The sequence below is a fragment of the Chiloscyllium plagiosum genome, unplaced genomic scaffold (assembly GCF_037043375.1).
Source record: "Chiloscyllium plagiosum isolate Xiang-an unplaced genomic scaffold, Cpla_swu_hap1 HiC_scaffold_7, whole genome shotgun sequence".
Classification (NCBI taxonomy): domain Eukaryota; kingdom Metazoa; phylum Chordata; class Chondrichthyes; order Orectolobiformes; family Hemiscylliidae; genus Chiloscyllium; species Chiloscyllium plagiosum.
Genome location: NW_028270145.1, coordinates 55,455,845 through 55,471,923, shown reverse-complemented (window position 1 = coordinate 55,471,923; position 16,079 = coordinate 55,455,845). Strand labels below are relative to the sequence as shown.

Below are 16,079 nucleotides of genomic sequence, written 5' to 3'. Positions count from 1 at the left end.
TGCCACTGTAATACTGTCCTTGACTAGCAATTCCACACCTCTCCCTCTTTTACCACCTTCCCTGATCTTACGGAAACATCTAAATCCTGGAACGTGCAACAACCATTCCTGTCCCTGCTCTATCCATGTCTCCAAAATGGTCACAACATCAAAGTCCTAGGTACCAACCCATGCTGCAAGTTCACCCATCTTAGTCCAGGTGCTCCTGGCATTGAAGTAGACACTGCAAACCACCTTCCTGCTTCTGGTAAACTCCTGTGACCTTGAAACCTTATCATGACCTCACTACTCTCAACTTACTGTACACTGGAACTACAATTAATGTTCCCATGTCCCTGCTGAATTAGTTTAAACCCTCCTGAACAGCATTAGCAAATTTTCTCCCCAGGATATTGGTACCCCTTTGGTTCAGTTGTAGACGATCCCATTTGTAGAGGTTCCATCTACCCCACAATGAGCCCCAATTATCCAGATACCTGAATCCCTCCCTCCTGTACCATTCCTGTAGCCACAGGTTCAACTGCTCTACCTGTTCCTCGTCTCATTAGCTCGTGGCACGGATAACAAACCAGAGATAACAACTCTGTTTGTTCTAGCTCTAAGCTTCCACTTTCGCTCCTTGAATTTCTGCCTTACATCCCCATCGTTGGTGCGTTGATGGACAACTTGGGGCTGCTCCCCCTCCCACTGAAGGATCCCGAAAACAAGATCAGAGACATCACGGACCCTGGCAGCTGGGAGGCAATACACCAACCATGAGTGGCTACCATACACACAGAAAGTGTGTATGGTAGATATATAAGAGACAAACATCTTTAAAGTCATGTACTTACACAATTTTTCCTAATTTTTGAAATTCTGTTTTGGAACTTCATTTCTTTTCCCACATTATTATTTTTGCATGGGTAATTACTGCTGCAATCTGTTTCCTCTGAAAGAACATCATCGTACATTGAGGAAATATAGAATCACTCAAGAAAATGGTGAAAATTCACTTTCTTTTTACTTTCTGCCATCTTACTTCTATGTGAGAGCTTCCAAGTAGGAATAATGGACCATTTCTAGAGGGACATGGGAATCCCAGAAAAGTTGTTCTCGAGAAGTATGTAAATTCCTGTACAACCTTACCTAAATGAATGCGAAGACTCAGTAAAATAACCAGGAAAGTTAAGGCTCCCTCAAGCATAGACCTTTCATGTTCGGTGTCAAGTGCTGCATTTTGATGCTGTGATGCCATTGTCAGTAAATCCACCACTTTAAATCTAGACAAAGGAACAAGATACCCCAGAAACGTTACACAGTCATTTGGTTATATCTCTCAGCTTGCACATTTCAAGACAATTTGCAAGAATACCAATTCAAGGAAAAAAACCAACATATATAAATGAGTGTGCTGATGATTGGCAAGTAAACTCTAAGTGAAGAGATACTGCCTTGACGAGCACACCCATTAATGCTGGTTGACAGCTAACTGGAAGGCTTTGTTTAAATTTTAAACCATGCAGATTGACTCTGATTGGTCAGGGCATTGCCGTCAAAAACGGAGCAGTGAATTGCTGACAACCTACATGGTTTAAAATTTAAGCAGTAAAATTAGTGCAGATGTGGAAGCAAACTTGGAATATTCCAGCTTTTTTCTTTTGCTGAAGTCTCTATAGATAATTCTCAAAACTTGTGTATTCTCAAAGAATAATCAAGCATACAATTGCAAACCAGATGTCCCAATGTTCCCAAACGCATGAAGTCCACATTAGGCTTTACCTGGCACAGCACTAGAAGTACTCACCTTTCAAAAACAGATGAAACAAAATAATCTGGATCCAGCCTAGAAGCACAAATCTAGGGGAAAAGAATTTGAAGATTTTCAATTTATTTAATGATAATCTTCAATAATTTAAATAAATATATTCAGTCTTAAACATGCTGATTTAAAATTCTAGCACATATACTACACACGAGCTGCAGCAAACCTCAAGATGTCAAACATGGGCATACCTGGAGAAGGAAGATATCTGGGTCAATCATAGAGTTGCAAAAGTGGGACTGAACATAGGTCATAGCCTGTCCTTTAATTTGCAGACCATTTCTAACCCACATGTTGCTGTGTATCTCCGATAGACTTGCCTAAAAAAGTTAATAGCCTTTCAGTTCTTAATTCACATGTATACCAACAAATTGAACAGTCAAAACTTTTCATACACTTGAACTCGACATTAATATGCAAATCTCTCGGCTATTTAGAAGCTTTATTCTTAAGTTTAACTGTAAAAATATCACAGAAGGTGTATGTGTATACAAACATTATACTAAAAAGTTGTGTTGGTTTCCATAACTCAGAATACGTTCGTTAAATAGGTCAACATAAATTTGAACAATTTAGTGACAAACTCTTAGTTACAATTGTGTGTTCCCCCTATTTACCTACAGAATAGGGATAAAATGGCACAGAACAAAGTCTCATTGAGACTTTGCCTGGTCCAAGGGTGATTAGGTCATACCAATTATGACCAAGAACCTTATGCAGGCCTTATATATGCAGGCACACAATATTTCATTGCTTGTGAGAGTTTGTAGGCTACTCCATAATTAAAACATTGCCATACATTTGGAAACATAAGTGCTACATTCTCCATGCTGGAGGAGAAAGTGAGGACTGCAGATGCTGGAGATCAGAGCTGAAAATGTGTTGCTGGAAAAGCGCAGCAGGTTAGGCAGCATCCAAGGAACAGGATAATCGACATTTTGGGCATAAGCCCCTCTTATGCTGTTCAAATTTGAAAAAGACTCAAGCATTGGCCCACTTTCAAATATTTCATAGGAACATCGGAACAGGAGGAGGCCACAAGGCCCCGAGAGTTTGTTCTACCATTCAATGAGATCATAGCTGATTGGTGGTCCAACTGCACAAACCTGCCTTTGGTCTGTATTCCTTAATACCAGGGCTTAACAAAACAAATCTACCTCAGATTTAAAATTCACAACTAATCTCGCATCCACTGTTGTTTGTGGAGGAGAGCTCCAAACATCAATTGCCCTTTAGGGGTAGAACATCTCTTCTGAACAATCCGATCAGAGTATCCCTCCAGTTAGAGTCATAGAGATGTACAGCATGGAAACAGACCCTTCGGTCCGACCCCTCCATGCCGACCAGATATCCCAACCCAATCTAGTCCCACCTGCCAGCACCCGGCCCATATCCCTCCAAACCCTTCCTATTCATATACCCATCCAAATGTCTCTTAAATGTTGCAATTGTACTAGCCTCCACCACTTCCTCTGGCAGATCATTCCATACCAGTACCACCCTCTGTGTGAAAAAGTTGCCCCTTAGGTCGCTTTTATATCTCTCCTCTCACCCAAAATCTATGCCCTCTAGTTCTGGACTCACCGACCCCAGGGAAAAGACTTTGCCCATTTACCCTATCCATGCCCCTCATAGTTTTGTAAACCTCTATAAGGTCACCCCTCAGCCTCCGACGCTCACATCCAAATCATTTATGTAAATGACAAAAATTAGAGGACCCAGCACCAATCCTTGTGGCACTCCACCGGTCAAAGGCCTCCAGTCTGAAAAACAACCCTCCACCACCACCCTCTGTCTTTTACCTTTGAGCCAGTTCTGTATCCAAAAGGCTAATTCTCCCGGTATTCCATGAGATCTAACCTTGCTAATCAGTCTCCCATGTGAAACCTTGTTGAACGCCTTACTGAAGTCCATATAGATCACATCTATCGCTCTGCCCTCATCAATCCTCTTTGTTACTTCCTCAAAAAACTCAATCAAGTTTGTGAGACATGATTTCCCACGCACAAAGCCATGCTGACTATCCCTAATTAGTCCTTGCCTTTCCAAATACACGGACATCCTATCACTCAGGATTCCCTCCAACAACCTGCCCATCACCGACGTCAAGCTCACTGGTCTATAGTTCCCTGGCTTGTCCTTACCACCCTGATTTACTATATCAGAATAGATTTTTTTCTAAATTGTGTATTTAGACATGACCAATATATTACATTTCCAAATTTGTGTCTGTGTGAGAGAGAGAGAGAGAGAGAGAGCGAGAGAGCGAGAGAGCGAGAGAGAGAGCGAGAGAGAGAGCGAGAGAGAGAGCGAGAGAGAGAGCGAGAGAGTGAGAGAGCGAGAGAGCGAGAGCGACACAGAGAGAGAAAGAGAGAGAGAGAGAGAGAGAGAGAGAGAGACACACACACAGAGAATGACACAGAGAGAGACGGACAGAGAGAGAGAGAGAGACTGACAGAGAGAGAGAGAGAGAGAGAGAGAGAGAGAGAGAGAGAGAGACACACAGAGAAACTGTACTGACAGAGAGAGAGAGAGAGAGAGAGAGAGACACACACAGAGAAACTGTGCTTCCTCTTTCTGAATAATTAACTGGATTGATTACCTGAATATGTTCCAGGTGGTTTCAAGTACATTTTCAGATACAAAATAGTATAGGTATAATGTCACAGAATGAGAAAATGAAACTTTTGATTGGAAAATGTACAAAAAAATAAGTGTTTTTTTGCTTATAAAATCTAGAAATTATACACCCAGACTTCTGAGATTGGCTAATGAAGTATATATTTTTCTTGAAACATTTTTTTAAAAATCATTGAGTAAATTTAGCCACGCTGTTGTGAAACACAAAATTTATCTTTGTTCAAAATGCTCTTTAGGAGGTTGCAACTTCAGTTGAAGAATAAACAAGGGACATTTTTACAACCGACCTTTTCTCTTTGATACATGTTCCCTGACTAGTGATTCATGATTGTCATAAACAGTTAATAAAAATCTCTGAACCGTATATCTGCTTTATTCATATAAAGCCTCTCCATTGTGTTATTTCTACAGTTGCACAAAAACAAGTCACCAAAACAAATGAAACCAGAAGTGCAATCATTATTAAGCACTACTCTTGGCTTGAAACAGATCATGCAGACTGAACATGGTTGCAGCAAGGACTTAGACAGTACAAATGACATGCACCAACAAAAAAATCAAAACACCTGAATTTGAAGTGGATGAACCATCATTTTCATTAGCATCTCTTGATCTGGCAGGAGTGAATCAAGGTCTAATTGCTGACATCTAATAGCCTGTAAAGAAGTCAAAATATTACAATGCATATAATAGGTAAGTTCACACATGAATTCAATTATTTATCTTAAAATTAATGACATTTGACAAATTAGAAAACACAAATTAATAAGTGTCTTCTATTGCACTGCATATCTTTCAAAATATTTTTGCACTGACATTATTATTATATTATTCAAACTTATATTATTCAAACTATTATATGGCAACAGTGAAGTTAAGGGACAAAACAGCATCAACATTTTAAGAAACAATGTCTGTTCAAGAAACCACATCTTTTTTGTTTCTTGAATTATGGGTTGAAATTGGGAATACTCTAAAGAGGGAATGGAAGGATTTTTTTGGAATAACAAGTCAAACTAACCAGTGTACTACCCCCTCATTCCTGACAAAGAGCTTATGCTCAAAATGCGACTCTCCTGCTCCTCAAATGCTGCCTGACCAGCTGTGTTCTTCAAGTACCACACTCTTCGACTCTGAACCCCAGCATCTAGTCCTCACTTTCTCCTATATGCACTATTCTTACTTTTGAGAACACCACGACCAGGTAAAGCGGCATCACCTGGTGCTCAGGCAACTCTTCCCAGAGACAGTATATTAATTGGTTTTTCAATTGGCACCAGTTGTTATATGTTCAGATAGCAACAAGTCTTTGATTAGTAAGGTTGCAGCATGACAATCTTGTTTTTTTTAAACAGTGTGGAAACAGGCCCTTCGGCCCAACAAGTCCACACCGCCCCGCCGAAGCGCAATCCACCCATACCTCTACATTTACCCCTTACCTAACACTACGGGCAATTTAGCATGACCAATTCACCTGACCTGCACATCTTTGGACTGTGGGAGGAAACCGGAGAAAACCCACGCAGACACGGGGAGAATGTGCAAACTCCACACAGTCAGTCGCCTGAGGCGGGAATTGAACCCGGGTCTCTGGCGCTGTGAGGCAGCAGTGCTAATCACTTTGCCACTGTGCCGCCACTATCTGTGAGAGGACTTCAAGAAGCTAGCTACATCAATCCCTCTCTCTGATCTCTAGCTCTGAAAAACTGCCTTTTCTAATACTCAGTCAAAAGAGAAAAGAAAAACTATGTTCAGAGTTGCTGAAAAGAAGAATACTCAAGTTTGTCACAACAAACCAATCCTGGGTCCAACAAAGGAGCCATTGAACTAAAAAGATAGTTGCTGTGCAAAAAACAAAGCATCACTGAAGAAAAGGAAAAAGAAAATGAAAATGGGAATCCAACACATTTAGTTTTCTGAAATTGGACTGATGACACAGAACTATGTTCCTCTGAATAATGTTTTCCGTCCACTCATACGATCTGTATTCGGTCAAGTTTTTTCTTCCATTTTGTGTGTCTGTGCACATGTACATGTGAACGTTTTAAAAGGGATTACACCTAAGCTACACAAAGCAGAAATTCTATTCTTTTGCTGTTCTTGTTAAAGTTAAGAGTATTTCAAAAACTTTTTTTTTGTTACTGAATAATCTGGTATGGTTTACTTTTATCTTGGATAGGAAAAAGGCAGAGGCAAAATGCAATTTGTTGCAGTTCTATTAAATCTTCACACTTGTTGTTACACTGGATTTGATTTCCAGCAGACTATATCACTGAATTTTGACAACTTACACCAGCAGAGGTACGCTAAACATAAGCCAGTAATTCGGACATGTTAAATAGACTATAGCCTATTTTAGGACTTAGAATCATAGAGATGTACAGCATGGAAACAGACCCTTCGGTCCAACCCTTCCATGCCTACCAGATATCCCAACCCAATCCAGTCCCACCTGCCAGCACTTGGCCCATATCCCTCCAAACCCTTCCTATTCATATACCCATCCAAATGCCTCTTAAATGTTGCAATTGTACCAGCTTCCACCACTTCCACTGGCAGCTCATTCCATACACTCACCACCCTCTGCATGAAAAGGTTGCCCCTTAGGTCTCTTTATATCTCTCCCCTCTCACCCTAAACTTATGCCCTCTAGTTCTGGACTCCCCGACCCCAGGGAAAAGACTTTGCCTATTTACCCTATCCATGCCCCTCATAATTTTGTAAACCTCTATAAGGTCAGCTCTCAGCCTCCAACATTCCAGGGAAAACAGCCCCAGCCTGTTCAGCCTCTCCCTATAGCTCAAATCCTCCAACCCTGGCAACATCCTTGTAAGTCTTTTCTGAACCCTTTCAAGTTTCACAACATCTTTCCGATAGGAAGAGGACCAGAATTGCATGCAATATTCCAGCAGTGGCCTAACCAATGTCCTGTACAGCCGCAACGTTACCTCCCAACTCCTGTACTCAATACTCTGACCAATAAAAGAAAGCATACCAAAAGCCGCCTTAAAAAAATTGTTGGAATGCCTTGACAAGACTAACATTTATTATTTACTGTTAGTTGGCGTTCAGAACGGTCACCTTCTTGAACTTCTGCAGTTCACATCGTGAAGAACATCCCACATTAGGAAGTAAGTTATAAAATTTTTGACCCAGTGATGAAGGAAATGCAATATATGTCCAAGTTACAAAGCATCACTTGGAAGGGCACCAGGATTTGGAATCTTGGAGCACCTGCTGCCTGTCTTTTCATCAAATCATCGGTCCTTCTCTTCATGCACACAAGATGCTACTTTTTGGTAAGGAATCAGTGAACCAATATTTATCAGCAAAAAGCCACACTATTTTTTTTCCCTTAACACAGTTTCCAGCATCTTTCACAAGGACAACAATACCTCACTTTCTTCAGGTGCAGATCACTTTGGAAAAACAATTTATATTTGTAGTGCTGGTTAGACATTATTTTTCCAATGCAGCTCCACTCCACTAAAACTGACAAAGATTTCCATTAATTAGTATAACAATGACACATTACTGCCCAAGAATTTACTAAGAGGAGGAGGATACTAGTACCAGAATTTGAAAAGATGGACTGTGAAATTCTTGAGCAGATTGATCTAAGAAGTGAGAAAGTATAGGTTTGGGCAGATATAAAAGTGGGCAAATCTTCAGTTCTGAGTAAATTATATTCCATTTTGCTGTCTTAGATGTGAGAGGAAGATACAAGGGCACAAATCCTAATTTTTAAATCATCTTTGGCCACAGGGAAGATGCCAGAGGAAGGACGATAAATAACATGGTTCCACTTTACAAGAAGCATGATGGAGATAAACCAGATAACTATAGAGTGGTTGGGAAACTATTGGAGAAAATAGTGAAGGAGAAAATTAATATGATAAGTAAGTTTATGGATGACACAACAATTGACTGGTGGCAATGAAGAGGAAAGTGTTAGATTGCAGGAGAGTATAAACTGATAGGTCAGACGGGTAGATCAGAGACAGATGGAAATTAACTCTGATAAATGTGGGGTGATGCACTTTAGAAGTAACAACAAGCATCCACAACCAAGAGATGGTGAGGAGATCTAAAGGGGCAACCTTACCTGAAACAAAAGCCCCAAGAAATCTCACCAACAACAAATTAAAATAGTTGCTGCTCTGTACTGTGATCACAATAACGTTCACCCTACCACCTTTTTTCAAAATCCTCCTAAACTCTACTAAATTTCTCTTTAACCATCCATACAGGGCTAATCGCTCCTCAGAATTTACCATGAAACCATGGTCACAGTCAAATTCATATACTCTCTCATTCCAAGGTCAATGCACCCTTTCCCAAAACGTTTGGTGCCAAAATTGTATTTCAGACGTGGTCTAACTGGAAATGTTAATTACTATGGCAAAGCTTCCTACTGTTTTTATTATCACTCTTTAGATATAAAGACCAACATTACATTAGTTTTTTTTTAAGATATACTTTTGCATTGTAAGTAACTACTAAATTTTAGCCATGGGCCTTGAACTCTAGATTCATACTGCCTGTAATTTTCCACAATTAAACTGAGATCTACCAATTTTGGTCCAAAGTGGGTGGACTAATATAAGTGTAAGTTTCGCCCACTCACTACATATGTCAATGCTCTTTTGTGACTTTGGCTGCCACATCTTTATACCATCGACAAATTTGGATGCATGTCTTTCTATTACATTATTCAATAATAAGTACAAGAGTAGTTTTCAGCATCATCATATGGACATTCATCTGATATTTAGTCCAATGGACTTAATACACAAAAACTGAGCAGATTTTTATACCCACTATATACATATATAAAATTATGAAACAACTTAACATTTCTTTTTAAATAATAGTCAAGTTTTTAAAATGATTTTGAATACATTGTATTGAAAATGACTTTACCTTGCTCAGAAACATGGCATAGTAACGATGAAGAGGCAAGTGAAATGTAACCTGATTAGGAGCAGGCTAAATTCAAGGGGGGGGGGAAGAATAAAAAATTAATACTCACATACCAAATTTTCTTAATGTTTAATTATTACAATTGTAAACAACCATAGTTTCCAATATTACAAACTACTACTCATTACAAATTCATACAGGACAGAATTGTATATGTCAAAATAAATACTTTTGCTTTGTTTGTTAAAATACATAATCTAACAAAGGACAATATTACAACTGTTGCATAAAAATATCTGCCAATGTACAATCCAGGGCGTTAACAAGATTGCCTTTGGACAGCATTCTACCACAGAGTGGTCAGGCACAGGTTTGCTAAAATATATTAATGCAAGTTCCAGCATTCAAAATTTAGATGAAACATAAATACTCAACATCAATTTTTTCAAAGACAAACATGAACAATCATTAAAGTTACCACAATCAGAAGAATGGATCTTATACCTCAGATCATGTCTGATGTCTGGCTCTAGACGAGTAGTCGGCATTTATGAAAATATTTGTTTTGGCTTTTACAACTGTCCGATTTTGGTATAATTTTGGTGACTCTGTTCCAGACCCTAAAGGGCCAATATATCATTCCTGAGGCATGGTATCTAAAACTAGATATCAAATTCTAGCTGGATACAGGCCCTGCAAAACTTAAGTTTCACTTCTACAATTTTTGAAATCTAATCCACTGGAGATATAGGTCAACATTCCAGTCACCCTTCACTGTTGTGGAACTTGGAAAATGATGGTCAAGTGCTTTGTCTCTTAGCTCATTGCTCAACTAGATATACCATTCTAAAAAAGACTCAGTCCTAATAAGCGAAGTTGTATTAAAACATCCACCTGAAGCAGTAAAGTTTTTTCACACTCAAATGCCAGTGCATACTGGAAACCGGTGTGGCAGGAAATTCAGTTCATTGAGTGGTGCTAGAAATAAAAAATAGTTTATAACATACTGCAGGTGAGATACTGCTAATAGTGCCAGGATTCTGATGTAGATTCTCACCGGATCAAATGCTGAGCAATTCCAGTCACAGATTCTATAACGTGTACTGGGAGAATGTCTTTAAAGTATTGCAGTTGACAATAAATTCTTACTGATGAACAGGTCCAGGTGAGTAACGATCCATTAAGTGAAATGTACACGTATATTAATCTCTGTTAGTAAGTCACTTCCTGCCTCTCATCAAAGAATTTAGCTATTACAGGTAGTCACTTGCTAAGTATCTCAGTAAAGGGACTTTGATCATGTACTCTTATTACATTCCCATCACCTGAAAGGAAAAGGTTCAGTTTATGATATTGCCCTAATTTTTAACATAATGAACAATGATGTTTCTATTTTATCTTCCACTACATTGGATACTTTGCCACACACCATTCCAACGTATCCACCTCAATGCCACCATGGTGTTAAGCTGCTGAGCACAGCCAAGCTTTTGCTGATTTGGAACAAGTAATTCCAGTTTTAGATAACAATCATGAACTGGCAAGAAAACAATGATCAATGTCAAAACAGTACTTAATGGGAACTAATATTTACGATTGCATTTGCCTGACAGAATCAAAACAGTGTCATCCAATATTAGACCCTAAGGAACTACACCTTGGGAAATTACCGACTGAATGACTTCCTAGAAAACCTGGAGACATGGAAGAGCATCTCACCATATGGCTAAGAAAATTGATTTTTTTTTTAAAACAGACTTTCAAATAATAAATGTACTTCTGTTTTTCAAAAAGATCTCAATTCAGCAGTGTGCATTATTAAATTACTCCCTTACAGCTTAATTAGCCACATTCACATTATTTTGAATTAACACAATTCATGCATATAAAGATAAAATGTATTTTGAAAATATATTGCTCCATTTCATCAGTACCTCATCAACAAAATTAATGGCATCAAACCAATCCTGCAATGCATCCAGACAGTATCTGACCACAGTTCTGGTATATTCCTGTGTCTCCTACAAAAGAAGTTCACAAAAATGCCTCGTCAAATTATAAGATTTTTCTAATTCAGTTCAATCAAACAATTAGCAATGCTAATATTAATAAACTAACACATGCTTAGTTACCAAAAATATCTTAATTTCAGCCTTAACAATTAGTTTCCTAATTCTTACAAACTCATGCATGTTGCTTGGCATCACACGCTCACTAAACTAGATAGCTAAGGTAACTGAATAATTGCATTAAGAATACCAAGTAAATGTCTCCCTACCTTCTATGTTTTGGGAGAAACCTGTACTCATCTTAACTTCCATCTGACACAAGCATCCCTTCTCTGGACTCATTCAGGTGGTTAGATACTACTGACCATTTTTCACTTTCCAAAGTAACATCTAAATCGCAAAATCCACATATGGACACAGTTCCATTCAGGTGAAAATGATCCTAGTTCTCATTTACTTACATTCCACAATATTCACCCACCTGAGTTGTCACTTAGAGAACTAGGCACTTTATTATATCAAATGCTCCAACCTCAAATGTTCTTTATGGCAACCAATGTTTAGTGTTTGTCATCATTAGTACCTCCTACCCTACTGCACCTAAAAACCTTGTTCCAGATTTTATTTTCTTTATCCTGTTACGTATCTTACATAACACAAATAAAATTCCTTCAAACATACATTTTCAAAGCTGAAGAGCTCAACATAGCCTTTCACATGACATTGCAAAAAAATCTGTTACATACTGCCTCGCGGACTTGAGCAACCTCTTTTTTAAATATCTTGGGGACTGTATCAGAATGCAGTACCCACAAGTGTGACCTAATCAAATCCCTACAAAGATTCAATAGAACACAACATATTTGCAAATAATAATTGCTTATTGCAACCAATTGTAGTTATGAAATTTTATGACACTGATCAACCAGTTTCAAACTCCGTTGAACTTGTTGGATTCAGACGGGTCAAAAATTTACACAATGTTTAGAATAAAAAAAATTGTATTTTGACTTTATCCGTGACTTTCACTACCTTGACTTGACAGTAGTTTCTGTAAATTCAGGATGTCCAGCACCTAACTAACTGCTGTCCTCAGTCCCCTTAGAACATTTTGTTACCCCTATCTTTTAACCATGTACTTATAACAATCACATGATACCTTCATAGTAATTTTTGTGCAATTCTTTATAAAAGCCTTTTGTAAATCAACTGCACTTATTAGCGTGGGAAAGTAGAGTCGACCTAAATGATAAGCCATGATCTAGCAGAATGGCAGAGCAGGCTCGAGAAGCAGAGTGGCCAACTCCTGTTCCTATGTTAATCTAGTTTCAGTATATTAATTGCTCAAAAGATGTCTTCATTCATAAAAGCAATGCACGATGGTGATTTAACCCCTCAAGCCTGTTCAGTCACTGCATGAGATCATGGCTGATCAGTCGCCTAAATCCAAGTACCTATCTTTAACTTAATACAAAATTCAGATTTAAAATTAATTGTTCCAGCATAATTTACCATTTGTAGAAGAACGATCCAAACTATGAGCATCCTTTTGAGTTGAAATGTTTCCTAATTTAACTCCTCATAGTCTTAAAGTCTAAGAACCAGGTTTATGCCACAAACCAGCAGAAAGTTTCTATCTCACCTATCTGTTCTTTTTAATATCTCAAAAATATTACTCAGATTACTCCTTAACCTTCTAAATACCGCCCTATATCTCCTAATTTAACCTTAGAGTCCAGCTTTCATTCTGATAATCCTACAATGCACTCCTCCCAAGACCAATACACCCCTCTTGAAGTGGTGATATCCAGGACCCCTTTCAATACTCCATGTGTGATCTAACCAGGACTTCGTACTGCTGAAACAGGATATTTATGCTCTTGTACTCCAGTCCTCTATGTACAATTAGATTTTTCATTAGACTTTATGATAACTTTTGAGCGTCTGCTCTTGAATTGTAAATTATGAAAATACAACGTACACTATTCTCTTTAAATTCAACCTCACGTTTGCCTAGATTCAAAACTATGTGTCACAGTCTTACTTCCTTAATCTTTAAAAATCCTATTAATTTTATGTTTCTGAACACACTAATTAAAATGATGTCTATCTTTAGAAATATTCAATCTATGACTTTCAATCTCATTAATAAATAAGGTGAAATGTTGAGGCTCCAAAACCGATGTTCGACGAATGCTTCAATCTTTCACAGCCTGCCAACACATGACAATTTACTTGTTCTCAATCTCCTGCTATGAAGCCAATTTCATAATTATATCAATAATAAATTGCTTCCCATTCCATCAGTTCAGCTTGAACTAACAGTGAAGGAGTTTTTAAAATTCTTACGGAAAACTAGAAAAACAACATTCCCCAGCACGTGCAGTAATTTTCTCCGACATCCACGGATGTTTCTCAGTCCACCACTTCAACCAACTTTTCAAAAAAAGTTCAATTATGCACCATACAAGGCAAAAAACTTATTTTTCTAAGAGAATATATTACTGGGTCAGTGGTATTATTTTGCCTTCATTATGAAGATAGAGAAATGACTCTGCAAAATGTCACAATCCACTGCAAGTGTTCTGTCTGCCAAACTTTACTAACCTACAGGACTTACCTTAACCTTTTGCTGATCCATTTACAACTTCCTAAATATTAATTTACTCAACTCCGACTTTTGCTGCTCCCCCATTTTTCCTGATTAGTCATGCTATTGCCTTACTGAGCTTTTGACATGCCTTACTGACCGTTGATTTTTTATTCATAGTGATTCAAATTATTTTTTTCCATCCATGCATTTTATACTTCTTTCCAGCTTTTACAAAAAGCTATTTGAAGATTATCAGCAAGCCCATTTAGCAACATACATCATTAAAACCCACTCTTGTCTTTTACTCAGTTTTCTTTCCCATTTTCTCAATCATATTAATTTATATATAAAGTATAAAATAAAATAAAAATTTCTGTCTTTTGCTTCTGACAATGGGTACTGGCCTTCAATGACAACCTGTTATTCAAATACTGGTAAATCTTCTGTGTTACTTCAACACTTTGTTTTTATTTCGGTTTTTGCTAGTCCTATCTGCTCAACATCATGCAATTCACCGTCCAATGAGTCAAAGAACAAAATCATCATCACATTCAAGTAAAACAAATACATTCAGGGACAAGGATCACAAATCTGATCATTCATACTGGCAGATTATCAATGTGCTATTCTGTGATTAGTGAAATTCAATTAAGTATATTCCAGTAACTATTCAAACATTACTTCAGCACTGAGCATAATTTCAGACTTTGTACGTCTTGATAACAGGACATGGAAATATCTTACCCTAATTTTACAATGTGTTAAAAGTCCCCACATTGGCTGTGCACAGGCTTCCAATTCTGCTGCAAATGCAGCATAATATGTTTGAGACTCAAATTCTACGTGCTCATTTAACTCTCGTTTGTTTAAATTCATTCCTAGAAAAGTTGAAAAAAACAAGGTGACGATGCAATTAAAATAATGTCATGAGTCTAAAACAAGTCAAATATGATGAGTTTATTATCACATTAGTATGATTGACAAATTTCAGATTGTAAGGCTTGACCACTGGTTTTGTTACTTCGACCGCAAGACAATAAGGTACAGAAGCAGAATTAGCTCATTGAGTTTACTCTGCCAGTTGATCATGGTTGATATATTTCCCTCCTACTTCTCTCTATAACCCTTGATCTCCTTACTAATCAAGAACCTATCTCTGTCTTAAAAACATTCAATGACTTGGCCTCCACGGCCTTCTGTGACAATGAGTTCCACAAATTCACCGCCCTCTGGCTGAAGAAGTTCATTCTCATTTCAATTCTATAGGGTCCTCCCTTCACCCTAAGGCTGTTCCATCTAGTTTCTCCTACTACTGGAAACATCTTCTCCACATTCACTCTATCCATGCCTTTCAGTATTCTAAGTATCAGTGAGATCCAGCCTTCTAAATGCCACAGAGTAAAGACCCAGAGAATATATATTTGAAAGTGATGAATTCAGAAAGCTATGGAGATAGGGCTGGAGAATGGACTAACTGGGTAATTCTTTGGGGTGCCCATTCAGGCACGATGGTCAAATAGCCTCCTTCTGTACTGTAACATTTTACGTACAACATGTATATTGTTGAGCACCAATGTTGTAGATGCTCAAATTTAACTAGAAAGAGAGAATACATGGCATTCAGTGCCACAAACATTTCTGCATACAGTAAGAGAGTCAGATCAGAATGCACATACCTTTTTTGTACATACTTTGATAAGTGTAGTACAAAGGAAAATCATAAGTAGTAAGAGCAACAGTAGGCCATTAAGCACCCCTGAGACTGTTGCATTAAGATCATGGCACATCTGATTGTGACCTGAACTCCACTTTCACTTGTATTCCCCCTGCCCCACCCCTGCACATAACTCTCATCTCCCTTGTCTATCGTAACATGTACGACTCATCCTTGAATATATTTGTGGGTCCAACCTCCAATACTCTACGCAGAATAGAATTCCAAAGCATAACAGCCTCAGAAAAGAAAAAATTCTTCATTTCCATCTTGATTAAGAGATTCCTTATTTTCAAACTGTGCTGACACACGTCATCTACTGTATCTGTTGCGCCCGATGTGGTCTTGAGGAGACAGGACACCAACTCGCAGATCATTTCAGAGAACATGCCGAGG

At 38.2% G+C, this 16,079-nt stretch overlaps 1 protein-coding gene across 6 annotated transcripts in view; it reads right to left on the bottom strand.

Annotated features, from left to right (window-relative positions):
* The window catches only part of ubr3 (ubiquitin protein ligase E3 component n-recognin 3), a 362,318-nt gene that overhangs the window by 252,278 nt on the left and 93,961 nt on the right, over positions 1–16,079 (bottom strand). For all 6 annotated transcript variants that reach the window (XM_043693674.2, XM_087989039.1, XM_043693675.2 and 3 more), the window contains exons 10-16: positions 14,714–14,847; positions 11,302–11,388; positions 9,368–9,433; positions 5,011–5,100; positions 1,996–2,124; positions 1,787–1,839; positions 1,129–1,262 (exon numbers count right to left, since the gene is read on the bottom strand). In XM_043693674.2, coding sequence (XP_043549609.1) covers positions 1,129–1,262; positions 1,787–1,839; positions 1,996–2,124; positions 5,011–5,100; positions 9,368–9,433; positions 11,302–11,388; positions 14,714–14,847 — 693 coding nt within the window. The remainder of the gene's footprint in view (positions 1–1,128; positions 1,263–1,786; positions 1,840–1,995; positions 2,125–5,010; positions 5,101–9,367; positions 9,434–11,301; positions 11,389–14,713; positions 14,848–16,079) is intronic.